The sequence below is a fragment of the Lepisma saccharinum genome, chromosome 3 (genome assembly GCF_977018435.1).
Source record: "Lepisma saccharinum chromosome 3, izLepSacc3.1, whole genome shotgun sequence".
Lineage (NCBI taxonomy): Eukaryota > Metazoa > Arthropoda > Insecta > Zygentoma > Lepismatidae > Lepisma > Lepisma saccharinum.
Window position 1 is genome coordinate 71,795,198 of NC_139231.1, and position 18,330 is coordinate 71,813,527.

Consider the following 18,330-nt stretch of genomic DNA (forward strand, 5'->3'; position numbering starts at 1 on the left):
GGTATAATATAAATTATATCATGTTTACGATAAATTATTTTGCATAGTGTTGAATAAGGAATGTTAATGTAACTGGTTTAGACTTGAATAAATGCATTTTATACCTTTTTGAGAACATTTTCAGAACCTTTTTTTCCCTTTCCCAGCCATAATTTTGGCAACTATTTCACGGACATCTGTATGCAATGATTTTCGTTTCCTCATATTTCGAACCAAAACCCCACACAATACGAATGCAATCAAACAAAACAAAGCAAAAATATTTCCATTGTGAACTCTCAGTGACAAGCACTGACCTCTCTACTACCAGAAAATTCAAGTTTATGGCAATGTGATAACAAAAAATTCAAATTTCCTATGGGAAGAAACAGCGACTCTTGGTAGGCAGAAAACAAAGCACATTCTATGTCCAAGACGTCCATCAATGCCCGAGGAAAACAGCTAGGAGAAGGAAATCGACAGTTTGGGACCAATGGTACCAGGTTAAACCTTCTAGCCTGTAACACCTTCAATGGTTATTTAAGCATACAAGGAAGTGTTGGTTTGCTTTAACCAGTTTCTTAGTTGAGTTTGAGTATTATATTGCACACAATTTCTCTTCTGTTATATTTCTTACATAAAAAATACCTGGAAAATCTATGACAGCAGAGATATATTATGGAAAATTCAGATGGAATCCTGCTTGCTAAAAAGACATGCAAAGTTTCAACTAAATTTGTGAATAAATACGGAGAAACTAGTACTCACTTTATCTGTGAAACTATTTTTTCTTCTTCGTTCTATTAATTTCAGTGGCCAAGGCCATCATCCTCATTGGATAAACAGTTTTGTGGATAAAATGAGTACTAGTTCCTCCGTATTTATATACTACCGCGTCTCTCTTTTCCCAATTATGAATAAATTTGTGAAAATGCAAAATAATATAACTTGCAAATATTTATGGTGGAATTACCTTATCTTGTTTGATTTTTGCAGGTGAATAATTTCCAAGTCATAATAGCAAGCAATGGTGAGGATTCATTTGTGGAGATCCTGTATGCAGACGAAGGGATAGAATGGATCCAGGGAGAGGGTAAGACTTCCAGCCTGCCAGATGCCAGAGCTCAAGCAGGATTCATGTCAGGCGATGGGAGGCTCTATACTTTGAGAGGATCCGGCACAGATCAAGTTCAGAATCTTGATAAGTAAGATGATCTTTCATCCATAATAGTGCATTTCGTATCTTATATAGCACTTTGTATTGCATTATAAATGGACAGAAACCAAACCTAAAGAGCAGTAAACATTGGCTTAACAAATCAAGATGGCTTTACTAAGCCAGTTAGCATTTAAAATATGCTCTGTTGCAATTCCCATGTTCTAGATACAAAGGACTTTCAAATAAAGTAGGGATGCAAGAATATTCAGGGGGGAGGGAACTAATTTGAGAGTGGATTATACACAAAAATTATATAGTAATACATTATTCAATAACATTTGTTGACTTTTTCCTTATATTAGTTTTACATCTGTAATGCTCTAGGTTTGGGCCTTATGTTTATAACAAAAACTGCAGATACAAGACGTTCCTAACAGCATTCGTGAGCAAAGTGGGTTGGTAAGTGAAAGTACAATTTCTTTGCTGAAATTCTGAGTATCTACAGAGAGCTGAAAATTTGAATTATTTTTATATGGGTTGTACTCATATTATGAAAATCTTGAACAGAAAACCTGAATATCAAATTCTCGATTTTTCTACAACTCCTGCTGTCTATATTTTTTCCTCCTCAGGAAAGAGAAGTAGTCCAAAATTTGAGAATTTAGTATTTAGGTAAGTGTCAATTGTTCATTGAGGTTTTTATTATCTTCATGACATGTAGTGAAATGTCTTCGTTTTATGATAGCTTGATTACTTAAGCATAATTAACTAAATCAGTGCCGGATCTTCGAATCTTGCCCCCCCATAAAATATTACCAAAGGCCCCCTTCTACCTACCTTCACACACACACATTATATATATATATATATATATATAATGTATGTGTGTGTGTGTAAATCTTGATCTCATGTTGACAAAGTCAGATACAAGTCCCCACATGGTGATTCAAAAGTCCCTTAACCCCCCCCCCCCCCCCCCCGTATAAAGTAAAGGAGTTAGGTGGGCATTTGCATGATAGAAACAGGTTAGGCTTAGGGGAACTTCATTGGTGTGTTCCAAACGAACGTCAACCATATTGGTGGCCGCCATATTGAATTCAACTCAAAATTTTTAAATGGGAAGGGGGTGATGTGCATAGCCCCAGATTTCTTCAGAGATTTGGGCAGGGGCAAAGCTAAGTAAAGCATAAATACTGATTTATTTCTGTTTGTGGGAAAGGTGGGCAAAGTTTTTATCTTTCTTTTCTTTATTTTGGGAGGGGCTAATACACTTGAGTTAACCTTTGAAAAATTGTAATTACAATAACTAGCTTTAACAACAGTGGGATCCACAAGTATTGTTCAGCAAATTGTCCATGACTACTTTTATTAATTTCTCTCTTGTACCATGTTAGTTTTTAAGGAATGAATTTTTACTTATGCTGATGCAGAGGTTGCCAGCAGCCTATTTGCCATTTTGTTCAAATTCTTGAAGCTGTCATTGCGTAAAATAAAGAGAGTAAACTTGGTGATGGACAATTTGCTTGGTAATACTCATGGATCCCACTGTACATCAAACTTTATTAGCTGGACAATAAATTTACTGCACTACTCTTATTATGTAATTATACAGCATAATACTATACATGTAACTTTTGACTGAGAATTTGATTATCATGTTCGGTTTATAATACTTATTCCTACAACCTATTATAGGAGTTTAATATCTTCACACATATTTACAGAAAAAATAAGGCCCAAGAAAAAAATTTCATCCAGGTGAGGCAGATTTTTGGCACCCCAATTGTCCACCCTGCAATCGCTTGGGTCGCCTGGCCCTTAAGTCGCCCCCCCCCTCCACACACACACACACACACACATACATACATGTATTGTTTTGAACGTTGGTTAAGCACTAGTATAAATATGTAACACTGCAACTTTCATGTAAAAAAAAATACTAATCCTGATTATATAAAACAGTGGCATATTGAAAACATAATATTTTCAACTTCAGCTTGACTTTTCTGAAGAGAAACACAGGTGCCTATATTGCAATGGACTTGCTCATTCAAGAGCATGGAAGACTACAGTATTCCCATGCTTCTTCCTCTATTTTCGCACATATTCATTCATAATATATCATGCATTTTCCTTAATTCATTGCCGGTTTCAAAAAGGAAATACTGAAATAGTAAACGCAGAAGCACAAGAAAGACACATAAACTGAGTGATAATCCCACATTATTAATTCTACCCATTTCAGAGCAGAATCATGCATAATTTCCCACCTGTTGTGTGCAAAGTTTATGTGTACAAAAGTTATGTAATATGTTGAAAGTTATTCATTGAGCCTCCTATAGGGGGTCAGGGCCCTTCTGGCCATCCCGGTTTCGATGCCCGTGGTGATGTGATATAGTTTTGACACTTATTTATGACACGGTCTTGTCACACCCGGAAAATGATACATTTGCGATAATAATGCAGTCTCAATATTTTCCTGATTAAAGATAGGTTGAAGAAACCTTCACCACTGCATCTCGTGAAATTCTAGCCTGGTTTGATTTGAGTCTGAGTGCCACGAGGGAGATCCGGGGTGGGTGATCTAAGATTGGAATTTTTCTGGCCTTGTCCCCACATAAAGTGGCTCCAGGGCCCACCCAGCCTCAAATCAAATGGTACTCGGTGGAGGGGGGGGGGTTAAAGGTGGCCGCAGCATGGTGCTGATCACACCACCTCCAAGATGATGGCAGACTTCGAAAATGTGTTGGGCCCTACCCCCACATACCCTAAATGTGCCTTCATGGCACGGTGCTATGTGTACAGGGAACTTTTAACTTTACCTTTACCTGTATATATTGTATTCGTGTGAGTAACTACATTTATTTTTTACATACGCGAACACTCTACTATGTCAATGGCTGATGGCCCCCTAAAGGCTTACTTGCCTCCTGCCCCCCCCCCCCCCCCCACACACACACTGCAGGATTTTGCGACTTGTAGATCCAGCACTCAACTAAATACTAAATACTGATAATTGTGTATTTCTATAAGTGGGTTTCATGTGTTCTCAGGATGCGCACAGCTGCCATGTTTGCAGCCAATTTTATTTGTCCATTCCAAGGAAATTTATCTAAAATGTAGTGTTCATTACATCTGCAACAACTGCACGTTTGTTTTAAATCATGAATGTCTGTGTTAGTATTTCCCGGTTGCCCGCTTGATTTCCAAATGCTTACAAGAACTGGTGTCAATCATGTCTGCTCAAAGCCACTATGCAACAGATTGTGATGTAGGCAAAACACACTAATAGAAAGATGCATCTCTGATGTGCTGAGTTAGTGAGTGATTAAGAAATTTTACCACAGAAGAAAGATACTATTCTTTTAACATTTGGTTGAGGTATATCTGAAATGACTTCTAAAAAAAATAGCTTTCAATTTGAAAAAAACTTGTCAGTACCTGGATTTGTAAAATAGGTTTCTTTGAAAAAATATTCCAAAATGCTAATTGCTGTGCACCCTGTGGCCTGGCTTTTTGTCTTAAGAAAATTACTGACACAACTATTCTGTTACAACAATGATAGGGTGGGGCCTCCATGATGGCATAGTGGAAGCATTGTTGCCTTGCAATCAAGGGATTCTGGGTTCAATACCCGGTGGAGGCACATAGTGGTTCGGATTGTGCTTTAAACTGTGCGTCTGGTTCCAATTAGCCTATCTGGACATAAAAGTGGACTTTAAACAAAACTCAAACAATGGTAGTGGTAGAAGCCTGGCAAAGTCACAATTTTTAAGTAAGTTATAATGCTGTGATTGTCCAATATGAAAAATATTTTTTTTGAAAGTTGTTACTGATGCCAACAGAATTTTAAGATTGCAAATTACAGCAGCTTCAGTTTTAATAAGAAATTATTAGGAAAATATCTGATAGATGCCCAGGATTTTCTGAAGGGGAAGTACGTCTTCAGTTATTTAATAATCATTCCAATATTATTCATTTTCTGCATGTAGCATTATTTCTTTTAAGGAATTCTAGACCCAGGGAGTGTTATCACCCCCCCCCCCCCCCATGGAAACATCATTATCTTAGAGAATGAATTCTGAATGGGTACACACACACATACTGTCACCACATTTGTGTCTTATGAAAGAATGTTAATTTACATGTCTACAAATGAAATGTTCTTTGTGTTACAGATGGTCTAATTCTGGAGTTCCAGGACAATGGTTGTTTCATGTTGGACAAACGGGACCCTCTGGTAATGTGATGCCACCCGATCTAGAAGTAGAAAGTAAGTTGAAGGAAATTAAATAGTGTTTTTTATTGACTCCATGCTTAAATGTGTGCATATTTTAAAAATATATCTCTTCTTTTTAATTTGCAAATTAACTTTAATTTAAATTAATCAGTTAACAGAATGAAATGCCACAAGTTACCAACTTGTACATTTACTTACACAGTAATTTGTTTAGACACAGGCCTATGAGGAGCACAGAAAATTTGCTGATGTAACATCCAAGAAGCAACTGGTTTTGCCAAATGCAGTTAATAACACAATATATGTAAATAATTAAACATTAGTTTCATGGTGTTTGTATTTGTGCTCCATGTTCATATATTTCTATTTAGAAAAAAGAGATATCCTACCATAATGGGAATCTTGAATCCTTCCATGCTGTACATGATTCCATCCATTTTCCTCCTGAAGATGCAATAAGAATGTTGGAAAACAAAATAAATATTAATTTACTCCTTGAATACTCCTACTTTTCAAATGCCTGCATTAACTAAAAGTTGTACAGCTGCATATCCACAACACAGGCAAGCCTAAAACTGTTTCAGTTATTGAAGAGTAGCAGGCATACTGTTTTTTGAGGAATGCCCATTCTCTAGGATACGTTCGACATTTTCATCAGACGTTTCATGGACGACCAGTGCTTTTGCCTTTGCATATACAACCGTCTTCAACAAATTTATTATGCCACTCGTAAATGTACTTATGATGAGGTGACTGTTCATTGAATCTATGGTGGACTTCACATTGCAATTGCACAATGGATTCACACTTCACACAAAACGACTTTCTCTGTGGCGTCATCATTTACCTGCAACCAGAAAAAAATGACATTGTTAGTCCACGAATGAAACCAATTGTCCTACAACAAAACTTTGAACCTTAATCTATCCAAGGATGTGCAGATTATGTCTCTGTCATGTATTGTTTGTTGGAAATAACATTGTGAAATCTGCTCCTTCTTATTAACTAATCTTGTTTTTTTACCATAAGATAGAATCAAAATCTAAGTTCGTATAGTGGTGCTTGAATGACAATTTAGATTAGGAACTAAGTTTATCAGCAGCAATTAAAAATAGTGATAGTTTTCACAACCTCTAAATGTGCCTTCATGGCACAGGAAACTTTACCTTTTTTTACCTGCTTAAAATTTAAGTTTCAGTTGTAAAAATTTATTTTATTTTCAGGCGAGACAACATCAGCGAACACTGCAGATACATGTGCGGTTGGAGCCACACTTTGTCACAGCAAGGCCAACTGTGTAGATTACAATCCTGGATTCTGCTGTGTCTGCCAACATGGGTACTACGGGAATGGACAAAATTGCCTGAAACAAGGTGAATGTCTCTTTGAAAGTAAAAAGTCCAATGTGTTTCTTGTAGTTGCACCACAAGGGTTTGCTCCTTATCAACAGCCAAGGGGCTGTGAAGAGAAAATGTTTTGTGTGAATTGTGGGGCAGGGATGTTTCTGGTAAGTGTGTTGGATGAAAAGTACAAAGTTCATCCCCTCCCCCCTACACACATACATGCAGTTATGGCAGGAAGATCAAGGGTTCGTCAATTCCCATTAAAGTAATGAAGGTTCAGCAAATTAATTGTTTTTGGTTTTATTACATCTGGCTGGTACTGATATGTTGGTATTAGCCGAGATTAGTGATATTGGTATATATTTTTTAAAAATTTGCAACTTTTAATAAATCTGTAAAATATGCAAATGACAAGTGTCTTGTGACTTGGCACACGCAAAAGATGTACTATATAGCAATTTTATTAAAAAATGCAGGATCAACCAGGACTCAAACCTGGGGTTCTGCAAGCGAAGATAGTAGACTTTTCATGCTCTGCTATGGTGAAAAAATACTTAATTTTTCTTGCATAGTTGTGTGTGCCTTGTATACCCAGAATGCATGCTGCTGCTTACAGCAAGTAATCTGTGATTGCCTTTAATTGAACATGATTGATTACAATAAAAAATATATGACAAATGGCCATCAGAACTCCTTTAGCATGGTGTCATCTTTCGTCTTTCTTATCACATCTTCACTTAATTGCAGTTCAGTCTCACCAATGTCCAGTGAGCCAGAATTCTGAAAATGGGGACAAAAATCGAAATTTCTACTTTAAAACAGAGCATTTAAACCATTAGTTCCCTGTTGAACAATGATGGGGTTATCTCAAAATGCAAATAGTTCCATCCAAGTGTTAACATAAATGAGGATTTAAGTTGGGCAAAACCCATACATTTGCCAAATGCCATTTCCCAGATATCTCGCATGCAGTTTCACCAATTGAGACTAGTTTTGAATTCTCAGAATGTTATCTGTGGGGGCTTTGGTTGTGCATGTTCTACATATCGTCAAGGTATGTACTTTCTGTGAATGCAGTATGATTTGATTTACTGAATTGTGGGCATTGTTATACAAGGATGTTCATTCGCTGTTATTATTAGCTAAGTTGCAACGATGTGTGTTTCTTTCCTTTGACTTTCAAAATTTGTGGGACGAGGTGGGATGAAGATGTTTATGCCAAATGATTCAATGAGTCTTATAAAAGCTACCAAGAAAACTCTGCCTGCCAACTTCTGCCAATTCGCAGTTACGAAATGTAAAAATAATGTCAGTTGCATGTGGCTTCACACTGAAAAATAAACCTGCATTGAAATAGAATTATATTAGAACATAGTATTTAACGTAACCCAAGCAGAATTGGGATATAATGGATACCAGATACAGTATCTTAGTCCTACATAACTCTCAAGTTAGTTTGCAACAAAATGAGCGATACATCTTCAACTTATGTGTGTTACATTTGTGGTGCTTCACAGAGATGCAAACAATTTTGATGAGGTCACTCAAAGAATGACAAATACTCAGTTCTCACTGTCAATCCTGCATGCATTTGATTCTTTGAGTACTTCCTTCACATATTGTATCGACTCAAATTCAAGAGGAGGCAGGCTCTTGGAGATGACAAAGCAAAAAATGAAAGACCAAAAAGCAGACATACGCTGCATGGTCATCGTTCATGAACAGGGTGCGAAATCACTGCAGATCGGTGGTGGGGAAGGACCAGACAGACAGGCACACACACACCACACTATATTATATATATAACATTAAATGTGTGTCAATCATTAAATAATCAAATTGTATCCGTTCCTTATAGGATGCAGAATTAGAAGATTAAATGAAAATAGTTATATTTCACATATACTCTATGTGATCAGAAGTATCCGGACACCCACCTGAATATAAAGTACAAGTTTGGGCAACCCTCTGTTGGGAACACTGGCAGTCAATACAGTGTTTGCCCACCCTTAGCCTTGATGACAGCGTTCACTCTCATAGGCATACTTTCAATCAGGTGCCGGAAGGTTTCCTGAGGAATGGCAGCCCATTCCTGGCAGAGCGCCAAAATGATAAGAGGTATTTATGTGCGTCGGTGTGGTCTAGCACGAAGTCGGCATTCCAAAACATCCCAGAGATGTTCTATGGTTCCAAATCAGGACTCTGCGCAGGCCAGTCCATTCGTGGGACGTTATTGTCGTCAAACCACTCCCCCACAAGCCCTGGAGTATGGACGGGTGCTTGGTCATGTTGAAAGACACAATCAGTGGCGTGCCCAGGATTTTTGAAAGGGAGGGGTTATGTACACTTTTCCTGGCAGTCTGCTCTCATTTTGCGATCTTTTCCTACCTTTGGTGTTTTTTTTAGGATTGTTGGGCTAATGGGGGGGTTATAACCCCCACCAACCCCCCTTGGGCACGCCACTGGACACAATGGTCATCCCCGAACTGGTCTTCGATGGTAGGCAGCATGAAAGCTGTTAAAATGTCAACGTAAGCTTGTGCCCTGACATTGCCATGTAAAGCAACAAGGGGGCCAAGCCCCCTCCAGGAGAAACATGACCACACTGTAACCCCACCACCTCCGAATTTTACTGTCGGCACTATACAGGCTGGTAGATGTCGTTCACCAGGCATTCGCCACACCCACACCCTACCATCAGATCGCCATATTGTGTACTGTGATTCATCACTCCACAAAACGGTTTTCCACTGTTCTATGGCCCAGTTTCGACGCTCCTTGCACCACACGAGGCGGCGTTTGGCATTTGTCTGTATGATGTTTGACTTATAGGCAGCTGCTCGGCCATGGAAACCAAGTTGCCGCACCTTGCGCCAAACAGTAGATCTTGATGCAGTTCGGAATTCCTGTGTGATGGTTTACGATGGATGATTGACGATAATGCTCTACGACCCTCTTCATCACTCGATGGTCTCTAGAGGTCAACATGGGAGGTTGGCCTGCATGCTTTTGGGTTGTACACATCCCTTCACTATAACATTGGAAACAGTGGACAGAGGGATGTTTATGAGGGTGGAAATCTCACACACAGACTTCCTACACAAGTGGCACCCAACCAACTGACCACGTTGAAAGTCTGTGAAAGTTCCTCAGACCATCCCATACTGCTGTCTCACAATGTCTGCAGACTACTGAGTTCGCTGACTATGTGTTCCATGCGGTAGATGGCAGTACTGTGTCGCCCTCTATGATAAACACACGTTGCGCGGTGTGTCCGGATACTTTTGATCACATAGAGTATATAAGCAGTAACATCTCCCATTTACGTTTGAAAGACAATGTCAGGCATATGTCCACCCCTACTGAGTCTGCATGCATTTATACGCTCCACAAAATTATTGATAACCCTCTCGCAGATGTCTGTCCCGATGCCTCCAATCACTCGTATGATTTCCGCCTTCAGTTCCAAAAGGGTTCGTGCTTTGTTGGCATACATCTGTGATTTCACAAACCCCCATAAGAAGAAATCACAGGGTGTAAGATCACACTCCACCTGCCAAAACCCACACCACACAGTCGTTCTCAGCGGATGGATGGATTTCACGCTCCTGGATTATTCGAGGATTTTCGGAAGGAAACCATAACAAACGAGTAAAAACAATTGAGGCTACATTAATCGGCATGACAACAGATGCAAACATTGGTAAGAACCGGTGTGCCAACCTCAAAACAAAACAATAGCACTTGATTCAAATTCAGCATCCTATACGGAACACCCTTTATTATCAAATGTACAATATATTATACCGATTGTACTTCATTTAAAATTTGATTGCAAATTGAAGATTTTAATACACCAATAATGCTATGAACATCAACAATGATTAGCGTGACTAAGGGAGGAGGGGAGAAAATTGAGAGGCATTAAGAAGATAATAGTTTCCCATACAAAATTCACATGTAAATGGTATTGCGCGTTTTAATATATTTTTATACTTTGCAGTAGCTGACGAAAGATGATGAGAAATGGAGAGGAAGTAACAAGTCGGACTAATTGCAGTGTCCTTAGAGATGAGGCTCTTTGTTTTCCCTTCTTTGTGAATGTTTTCGATATTATTCCAGTAAAGTGTATTGGACTCCCAAACTAATTGATTACGTTTGTTGTTAGAACAAACCCCCCCCCTGGAAAAGTTTGGTGGGGAGGAAATTTCAGGACAAGATCATTGGTGGGGGATATCACCCCTGTCCCCCCGGGATTTCGCACCCTGTTGGATGAGCCTAAACAAAATGATAGTGGGATCTCCAGTCATGGCAAGTCGATTCTTTCAGGATCTAGAAATCTAGAAAAGTTCAGTCGAAATCATAGGCATCAACGATCAAACGATGCAGGCCATTTTGTAAACTCTATCATTAAGTCATCACATTAACATCCACACTTTTTGTGAATATGCATTGGAAATTGCAAAACTTATTGTAGCAGAAAGCAGAATATCCCCAGTATGATATCCCTGGTGACCGCTGGCATACACAAGATCTTGGTGAAGAGTCCAGATGCCATAGCAGCAGATGTTTTTCCAGTAGGCAGCTATCTGAGAAGGCTCAAGAAGCAAAATCATGGACAACCATGAGAGAGTGACGTTCCTGCAAGTGCTCCTGAAGATCTTCTGCATCATCTGCTTATCTCGTCTGATCCACTAATATCAAGCCTTCATCCTTTGTCTTCTAAGAAATCATGTATGCTATCAGAAGACATGTCGCATGCATGCTCGACATTATGGATGTGTCAGATGAAACCCGACAACCTGCCTGAATAATGAAAGTCTCTTTACTACTAACAGTGAAAATGAAGGTTAAGCTTTATCTCAATTAGTATGTGAACAAGTGCACTTCAAAATTTATTTTGTAGTGTAAGGTATGTGAAATTCCCTGTACACACTGCACTATGCTAGAATAAAAAAAATGTGGAGGCATTCACGATCTCAGCCATTTATGGATGTAATGCAATCAGCACCACACTCCAGCTCACGACCCCCCCCCCCCACACACACACACACACTTTTTGCCTCCAGATACCCATTCATTACGCGCTGTGTAAATGTCAGAGCTGCTTTTATGAAGGAACAAGGCTGTAAAAAAAACAAAGAAAAAACAACTTCATTCACTCACCCCGAGAATTGAACCCAAGTTCCCACTTTGCAGTCAGATGCACCCTGCAGACTGAACCACCAAGCACCGAGGCTCCATTTGGTAGTGTGTTCATGTCAACAAGCACAGGATTTAACTGGTTTCATGTGATACTGCAAACTGCAGTTTTGCTCAGTACATTAGTAAAGGACATTCTTTGTACACATGAAGTTACTTTAGTATTTTGCACTGTCATCATGTGAATAACCACAGAATTTCAATAATTTTATATTTTTTATGCATTATATCCAGTTGTTAGAAATACTGACAGCATAAAGTATCTCTATTCACCAAGTCAGATTTTTGTCCCAATTTACAGAATTCTGGCCCATTGTGCAATGGCATGTAGAATATCTTCTTTGAGCTTGGCAGTGGTTGTCAAGTTGTTGGCGTACACCTTACCATTCATGTAGCCCCAAAGAAAATAATTCAGTTGTATCAATGCAATAATTTGTTTTCTCCAACGGGTGCTTATGCAGACCAAAATAATTATATATTTGGCGAAACATGGTTTTCACAGAACCTGAATTTCCTTAACTTTTCATACACATGCTTACATTATGACACTGTTTCATTCTATGATAACATTCGTCATGATGAATGACCTACAGCTGGAAGGTGATGAATACTGTATCGTAACAGTGTTGTCACATGGCAACAACAACCCAAAAACATCTGATAGTTCCTATTGAAAAATGCTTTATTTTAACAATATAATATCTGCTCTGAATTAATTTAAATTACCAAAATATTCTCTTAGTGAAACCTGTTAAGAATATTAGGAATGGTATTTGTTCAAGGTGGAATCAAGACTTTGTGTTACATAATTTTCTACTTCCTAAGATATCTATTTACAGAGATTCTTCTTCTATATTTATTATATACACACTATACTTAGCTGTAATATGTCTTGAATTTTCAGATATACCATTACGTGTGAATGGAAAGATCAGTGGCAGAATTAATGACCAAACTATAACAGAACTAGATCTTCAGTCATATGTTGTTACATCAGATGGGAGAAGTTACACAGCAATCTCCAAAATGCCCAATTCAATTGGATTTGACATGCAAAGCTTAAGCATAGTAGGTAGCACCATTGGCTGGCTTTTTGCAAGGCCTTTGAAGAATGCAAAGAATGGATACCAACTAACAGGTATGTTCATTGATGTTTTGCTTTTGGAATTACAATACTTTCAAGCTGTAATATTACTTCTTGATGATGATGGTCTGAAAGGTATTTGAGGAAATAAAATTCAGGTTGATTCAAAAAGATCTTGACACTTTCACAATTCCATAGCCCTTTAACAAATTGCAATATAGTAATGTACTATACATGAATATAAAGGAAAACTCTCAAAATTTAATTTCATGGTCTTGCAGAATTCAATCACAGAAAATGTATTCTCTACCTGCATTACCATTTTTGCTGAAATGAAGTGAGACTAAAATACATCAAATGAAACTTTGAGATTTTCCTTTTCATTTACATATAGTACGTTACTATATTGCAATTTATTAAAGCGAAAGTGTCAATACCATTTATTAAAGTCATCCTGTATGTATTGTGGATTATTTTGTTGTCTCTTATCTCAAAGTTGACAATGCCTGTAAATTGTTTAGATAGGTGAATGTAGAGTTGAGATTTTCTGATCTTAGCCGATGGCTTTTTGTATGTATGTATATTTATCATCTGTACAGAATGGAGCAATTCTTTACATTTTTAAGTATTAATAAGGGATGAGAAAGTTATTACTTATTCCTTACAGGTGGAATTTTCAACCACACGGCCGAGATAAACTTTCCGCAGACTGGCCATCATGTTGTCATCAAGCAGCGTTTCATTGGAGTCGATGTGTTTGACCAACTTAGAGTGGAGGCAGAGATATTTGGTTCCATTCCCACAATTACCCATGGAGTGCAGATCGAGATGGCTAACTTCGAAGAACGATACACACACACAGAGCCAGGTTTACTTTTGCTTATGCTTTAAAATATTGCTACTGAAATACATGAGCATGGGTTCTTAAGAATATACCTAAGCTTTCAATGCACATAGTCTCCAACCTAGCAGGTCCATTATGAAGAAGAGGCTGGAGGTCAAATAATTCAGTTGATCACTGCTGGAAGCTAATATTGTTCATTTGGTTGCAGAAAAAGCAAAAATTTTGTACACAGAGTCATGAAATAAATAAATATCATTCAAATATAGAATATCAGCAGGAAAACCAATGGAAAATGTGAGCTAGCTCAAAAAAGTAGAGTGTAAAATGTAGAAAACAGATCAGAACGAATCAAGAGGTCCCAGATTTGATACCCTTTGGAGACACATGGTTGTTTGGGTCCCACCTTAAACTGTAGGTTCAATCCCGATTAACCTATCTGTGTGTCAAGTGGACTTAAAAGAAACAAACAAACAAAAAAAAACACTCAAATTTAATCAGAACGTGTTTACGTATTCCATGAAAATTTTTACAGAATTCCCAAAATTGGATTTGTTTCTAACACAGAATAAAAATACATACCTGTAACTATCAACAAGCAGTTAAAATATGATGTTTCAATCCTGCTGATGAGGATGAGCATCAGAGAAGGATGGGAGGCATTTTGTGGCATGAAAGAAATGAAGCACATTATGTGTAGTGCCATCTATTGGGGTGACTGAGAAGCTTGTGTGGCTCATACTGGACAATTTTATGTTAGTCACTGAACTAAAATTGAGTGACTAAATTCCAGTTTTTTCACTCAGGTAGGCATGTACTTCAATGAATTAATGGTCTGAAATTATATTTAAAAAAAAAAGGAAAACAAATAAAGAAAAATTGCCTATCTGGTGCATAAAATCGAAAAGTCTCCCCAAGACTACTACCACCACCACTACTACCAATAATAATAATAATAATAATTTTACAATATTTTTTATTAATTATATTACTGTCATCAGTATCAACCCAACTATTAAACACAAAAATAGAGAAGAAAATAATCTCAATAACACATAAAATAATGATATAGAAATGCATCATAAAAACATGTAGAAAAACTAATATGGCAGTTCGCCAAACTTTATACAACAAATCACACAATTATAATATTAATTAATTAAGTAATAAATATAGATAGAGGAGGAGGTGGAAATATTTTCATCAATTGTACCCGCACTCTTTAAAGTAATACTTTTAATGTGTTCCTTAAAGATATGACATTAAATTTCAATCATATTTAAGTTTTGACTATGTATTGGACTTTCAACACACACTTATTTCATTATCAAGTCATGCAGTCATTATCAAGTGATTCAAAGTGCCTTAAGGGTATAAATTATGTTGATATGTAAACTATACTATATAAACATATTATAGCAAATGCTTGGAATTTATCTTTTCAGGTTTAATGGAATCCCATTCTTCTCGTTCTTTTAAACTTGAGAATGTAGGCATTGACAACAATTATAATGTGGAGCAGATAATTCAGTATGATGAGTGTGTGTACGAACAATTGCCACCTCAGTTCAAAGTCAAAGTTGAACGTAACTTCATTATGTATGACCCCAAGGAGAAAATAGTGCGGTATGCCATGACCAACAAAGCAGCCCCTTTAGGAGGTAAGGTTTAGTCTATGCATAGTTTGTACACACCTGAACAAATAAAACTTGTTCATTTATGAAGGTAACAAGATGATGGGTACATAGTTTAGGAATAAAGTAATATAGGTTTCATTGGAAGAAATCTCCCTAAGTATTCAGACTAGCTATCCATAGTGTGGAGAGGTGTTAAATGCCACTGATGATAATTACTGTGACTGTTTCTTTATCAATTTTCACACTTTTTCCTTCATTTCTGTTCAAAATCTTTCCCCCATCTTTCAGGGTCCCAACATGAACATTGCAAAATAATACATTAGGGATTTAATCTTATGTATCACATACTTCCTTGAACAAATGTATCCAATCAGATATCATGCATACTCTTTTCTTATTAAAAATTGAATCACTACAGTCCATCTGTGTTAGCTGAGACCATCAACGCAAGTTCGGATGTTCTAACTGGAGGAGTCCAGCAGCAAAATATAAGTGACGGCTGTAAGTGGCTGTAAGCTGTATGGAAACCAGGTTTCGTGAAAGTTGTCTGCTACTGAAATGGCACTGAAATTTCACACACAGTGTTACCACCAACAAAATGTGTTAAGAGGTGATGTTAAAACAACTAAATACATACAAACAAAACACTGATCTGAAACCACAGCATTGTTTCACGTATGTTTTCTTGAGCTAGTCCGGTCTTCAGCAATCAGACAGTACTTGCTAGTCATACTTTAACAGATTCCTAAGAACATTAGCCATATTTACAGGCACATGACATCTACAGCCTTCCAATGTCTAGAACTATGACCATGTCTGAAACCTCAAGTACACCATTAAATGTTTTCTTATGCTGTTAAAGTCATCTGAATAGAGATGCTGCCTTACAATAGTGTTACCACCAGGTGTCAGTGTCAGTCAGCTCTGGGGTGCAGGTGCACAGTATGGAACCGATCAGCAGAGGCAGAGTGATTATCACTGCACACTATGATGCCAGGGTTCCTGTGTTTGAATCCTGGCCAGGGCCTGGGTGTTCTTTGTGAGTGTATCTTAATAAATTTCACCATATCATCGCTCATCCTAATTGTCCTGATTAGACAAAAGAGGCAGAAAACACAAAAATCAAATCAAATCAAATCATCTTCACTAATATAAGCTTGGAAGCATATCTTGAAACTGACCTGACTGTTATCTCAAGAGAATCTCTTCATCATTCACCACAAGGAAAATATTTTTCCCACTTTCTATTTTTTTAAACAGGAAAAAACTAATGTTTAAATATCTGCTTCGAAAATATATAGTTTACATCCCACAAATATTCAACTAACCTCACAAGAAGCTAAAATGGGAGAGTAGAATCAAAACGCCCAGCAACACTTCACATAGTTGTTGCATGCACAGGATGAAGCAAGAAAGTGTCCCCTTGCAATTCCTACAACCTGCTGTATGAATTCAATGTGAACTGTATTTCTCCTGCTTGCTATTATAAATTTGGCTTTATTTTCGTTTTTCAAAATATTTTCAAAGCTTGCAATAAAAATAAATTGTGTGTCTAAAAAATAATTTATTAAATAACATGCATGAGTTTTCTTTTATATTGAGAAAAATTAAGAAAATGACAATTGTGGAAAACTATTTTCTGAAATATTGAATCAGTGATACTACCTTCCAGTGGCATATTTGTCTTGCATAGAAAAATAAAAAATCTACACTTGCATTACTATACTGTTACTTTTGTCTTGCAGATGAAGACCCATGCCGTGAAGGACAACTCAAATGTGGACCTCACAGTTCGTGTGTAGCAGAAGGAGATTCATTTCATTGTGTCTGCAACAAAGGGTGGGTCTTTTTCTGCATACTTGATATATAGCACAACCACTGCTGCTACTTCTTAGTTTTTGTTGGTTCCTTAATTTTATTAGTGTTATTTATTTGTAATGTTAGGTCAACTCCAACTGGGAAGTGATATGTTGTTGCAAAGAGAAGAACAAGTAAATGGGGTGGAATATTCATTACCTTTGTCAAAGGATTAAGAAAAGTAGCTGGGTAATTTTGGTTTCACAGATTATAAATTGGCAATTAATTTATAAATTTCATATATTAGTTGATATTAATATACAACACAAGTTAAATATTATTGTTAGTACTTCTGTGGACTATAATTTCATAAAAGAAAGACAAAACTGCTCACAGAATACAAAAGGGCAAGGCACAAATTTTATTTGGCAACACTGTACCTGCTGAAATTATGATATTCTGTTGTTCAAGAGAGAGCTTAACTTCTTACTGCGTGAATATGTCATTGCTTGATGATCTGAATACTGGAATTGCTCTTGTGATGGTAACAGTAACCCAGGGTGTCTACAAATGATTGGAGCGGTTTCACGATGCTACTGTACATGGATTATTGAATGTATCGTGAAGTAACTTTACAGTTTTGTAGAGAAACTCATCAAGATTTGTGACACATTACAAGTGTTCAATATCTTGCCATTTGTGATTCTGCAAACATCAACTCTATAATCAAGTTCTTCCCAAACGTGATACAGCATGTCCCTAATAATTTGATCAAAAGCACTGATGGTGCGAGCCTGCAGTTCTGCTAGATCACTTGGTAATGGAGGCACAAACACTAAATCATTCACATAACCACACACAAAAAAGTCACACGGAGTTAATTCATGGGAGTGGGGAGGCAATGACTGAAGTTGTTGATCATCATTTCCACAACAATCTGGTGATTGAGAATTCATGGGCATCGCGATGGAAGTTGGGCGGAGCACCATCCAACTGGTAGATAAAGTTCACACTGTCTGTCTCCAACTGTGACAAGATCCAATTTTCT

General features: G+C 37.4%; 1 protein-coding gene across 2 annotated transcripts in view; it reads left to right on the plus strand.

The window, feature by feature from the left end:
- Window positions 1-18,330, plus strand: part of Ndg (Nidogen) — a 98,897-nt gene that overhangs the window by 25,093 nt on the left and 55,474 nt on the right. For both annotated transcript variants that reach the window (XM_083118762.1, XM_083118764.1), the window contains exons 4-10: window positions 976-1,184; window positions 5,317-5,411; window positions 6,602-6,751; window positions 12,828-13,061; window positions 13,675-13,875; window positions 15,294-15,509; window positions 17,231-17,324. In XM_083118762.1, coding sequence (XP_082974888.1) covers window positions 976-1,184; window positions 5,317-5,411; window positions 6,602-6,751; window positions 12,828-13,061; window positions 13,675-13,875; window positions 15,294-15,509; window positions 17,231-17,324 — 1,199 coding nt within the window. The remainder of the gene's footprint in view (window positions 1-975; window positions 1,185-5,316; window positions 5,412-6,601; window positions 6,752-12,827; window positions 13,062-13,674; window positions 13,876-15,293; window positions 15,510-17,230; window positions 17,325-18,330) is intronic.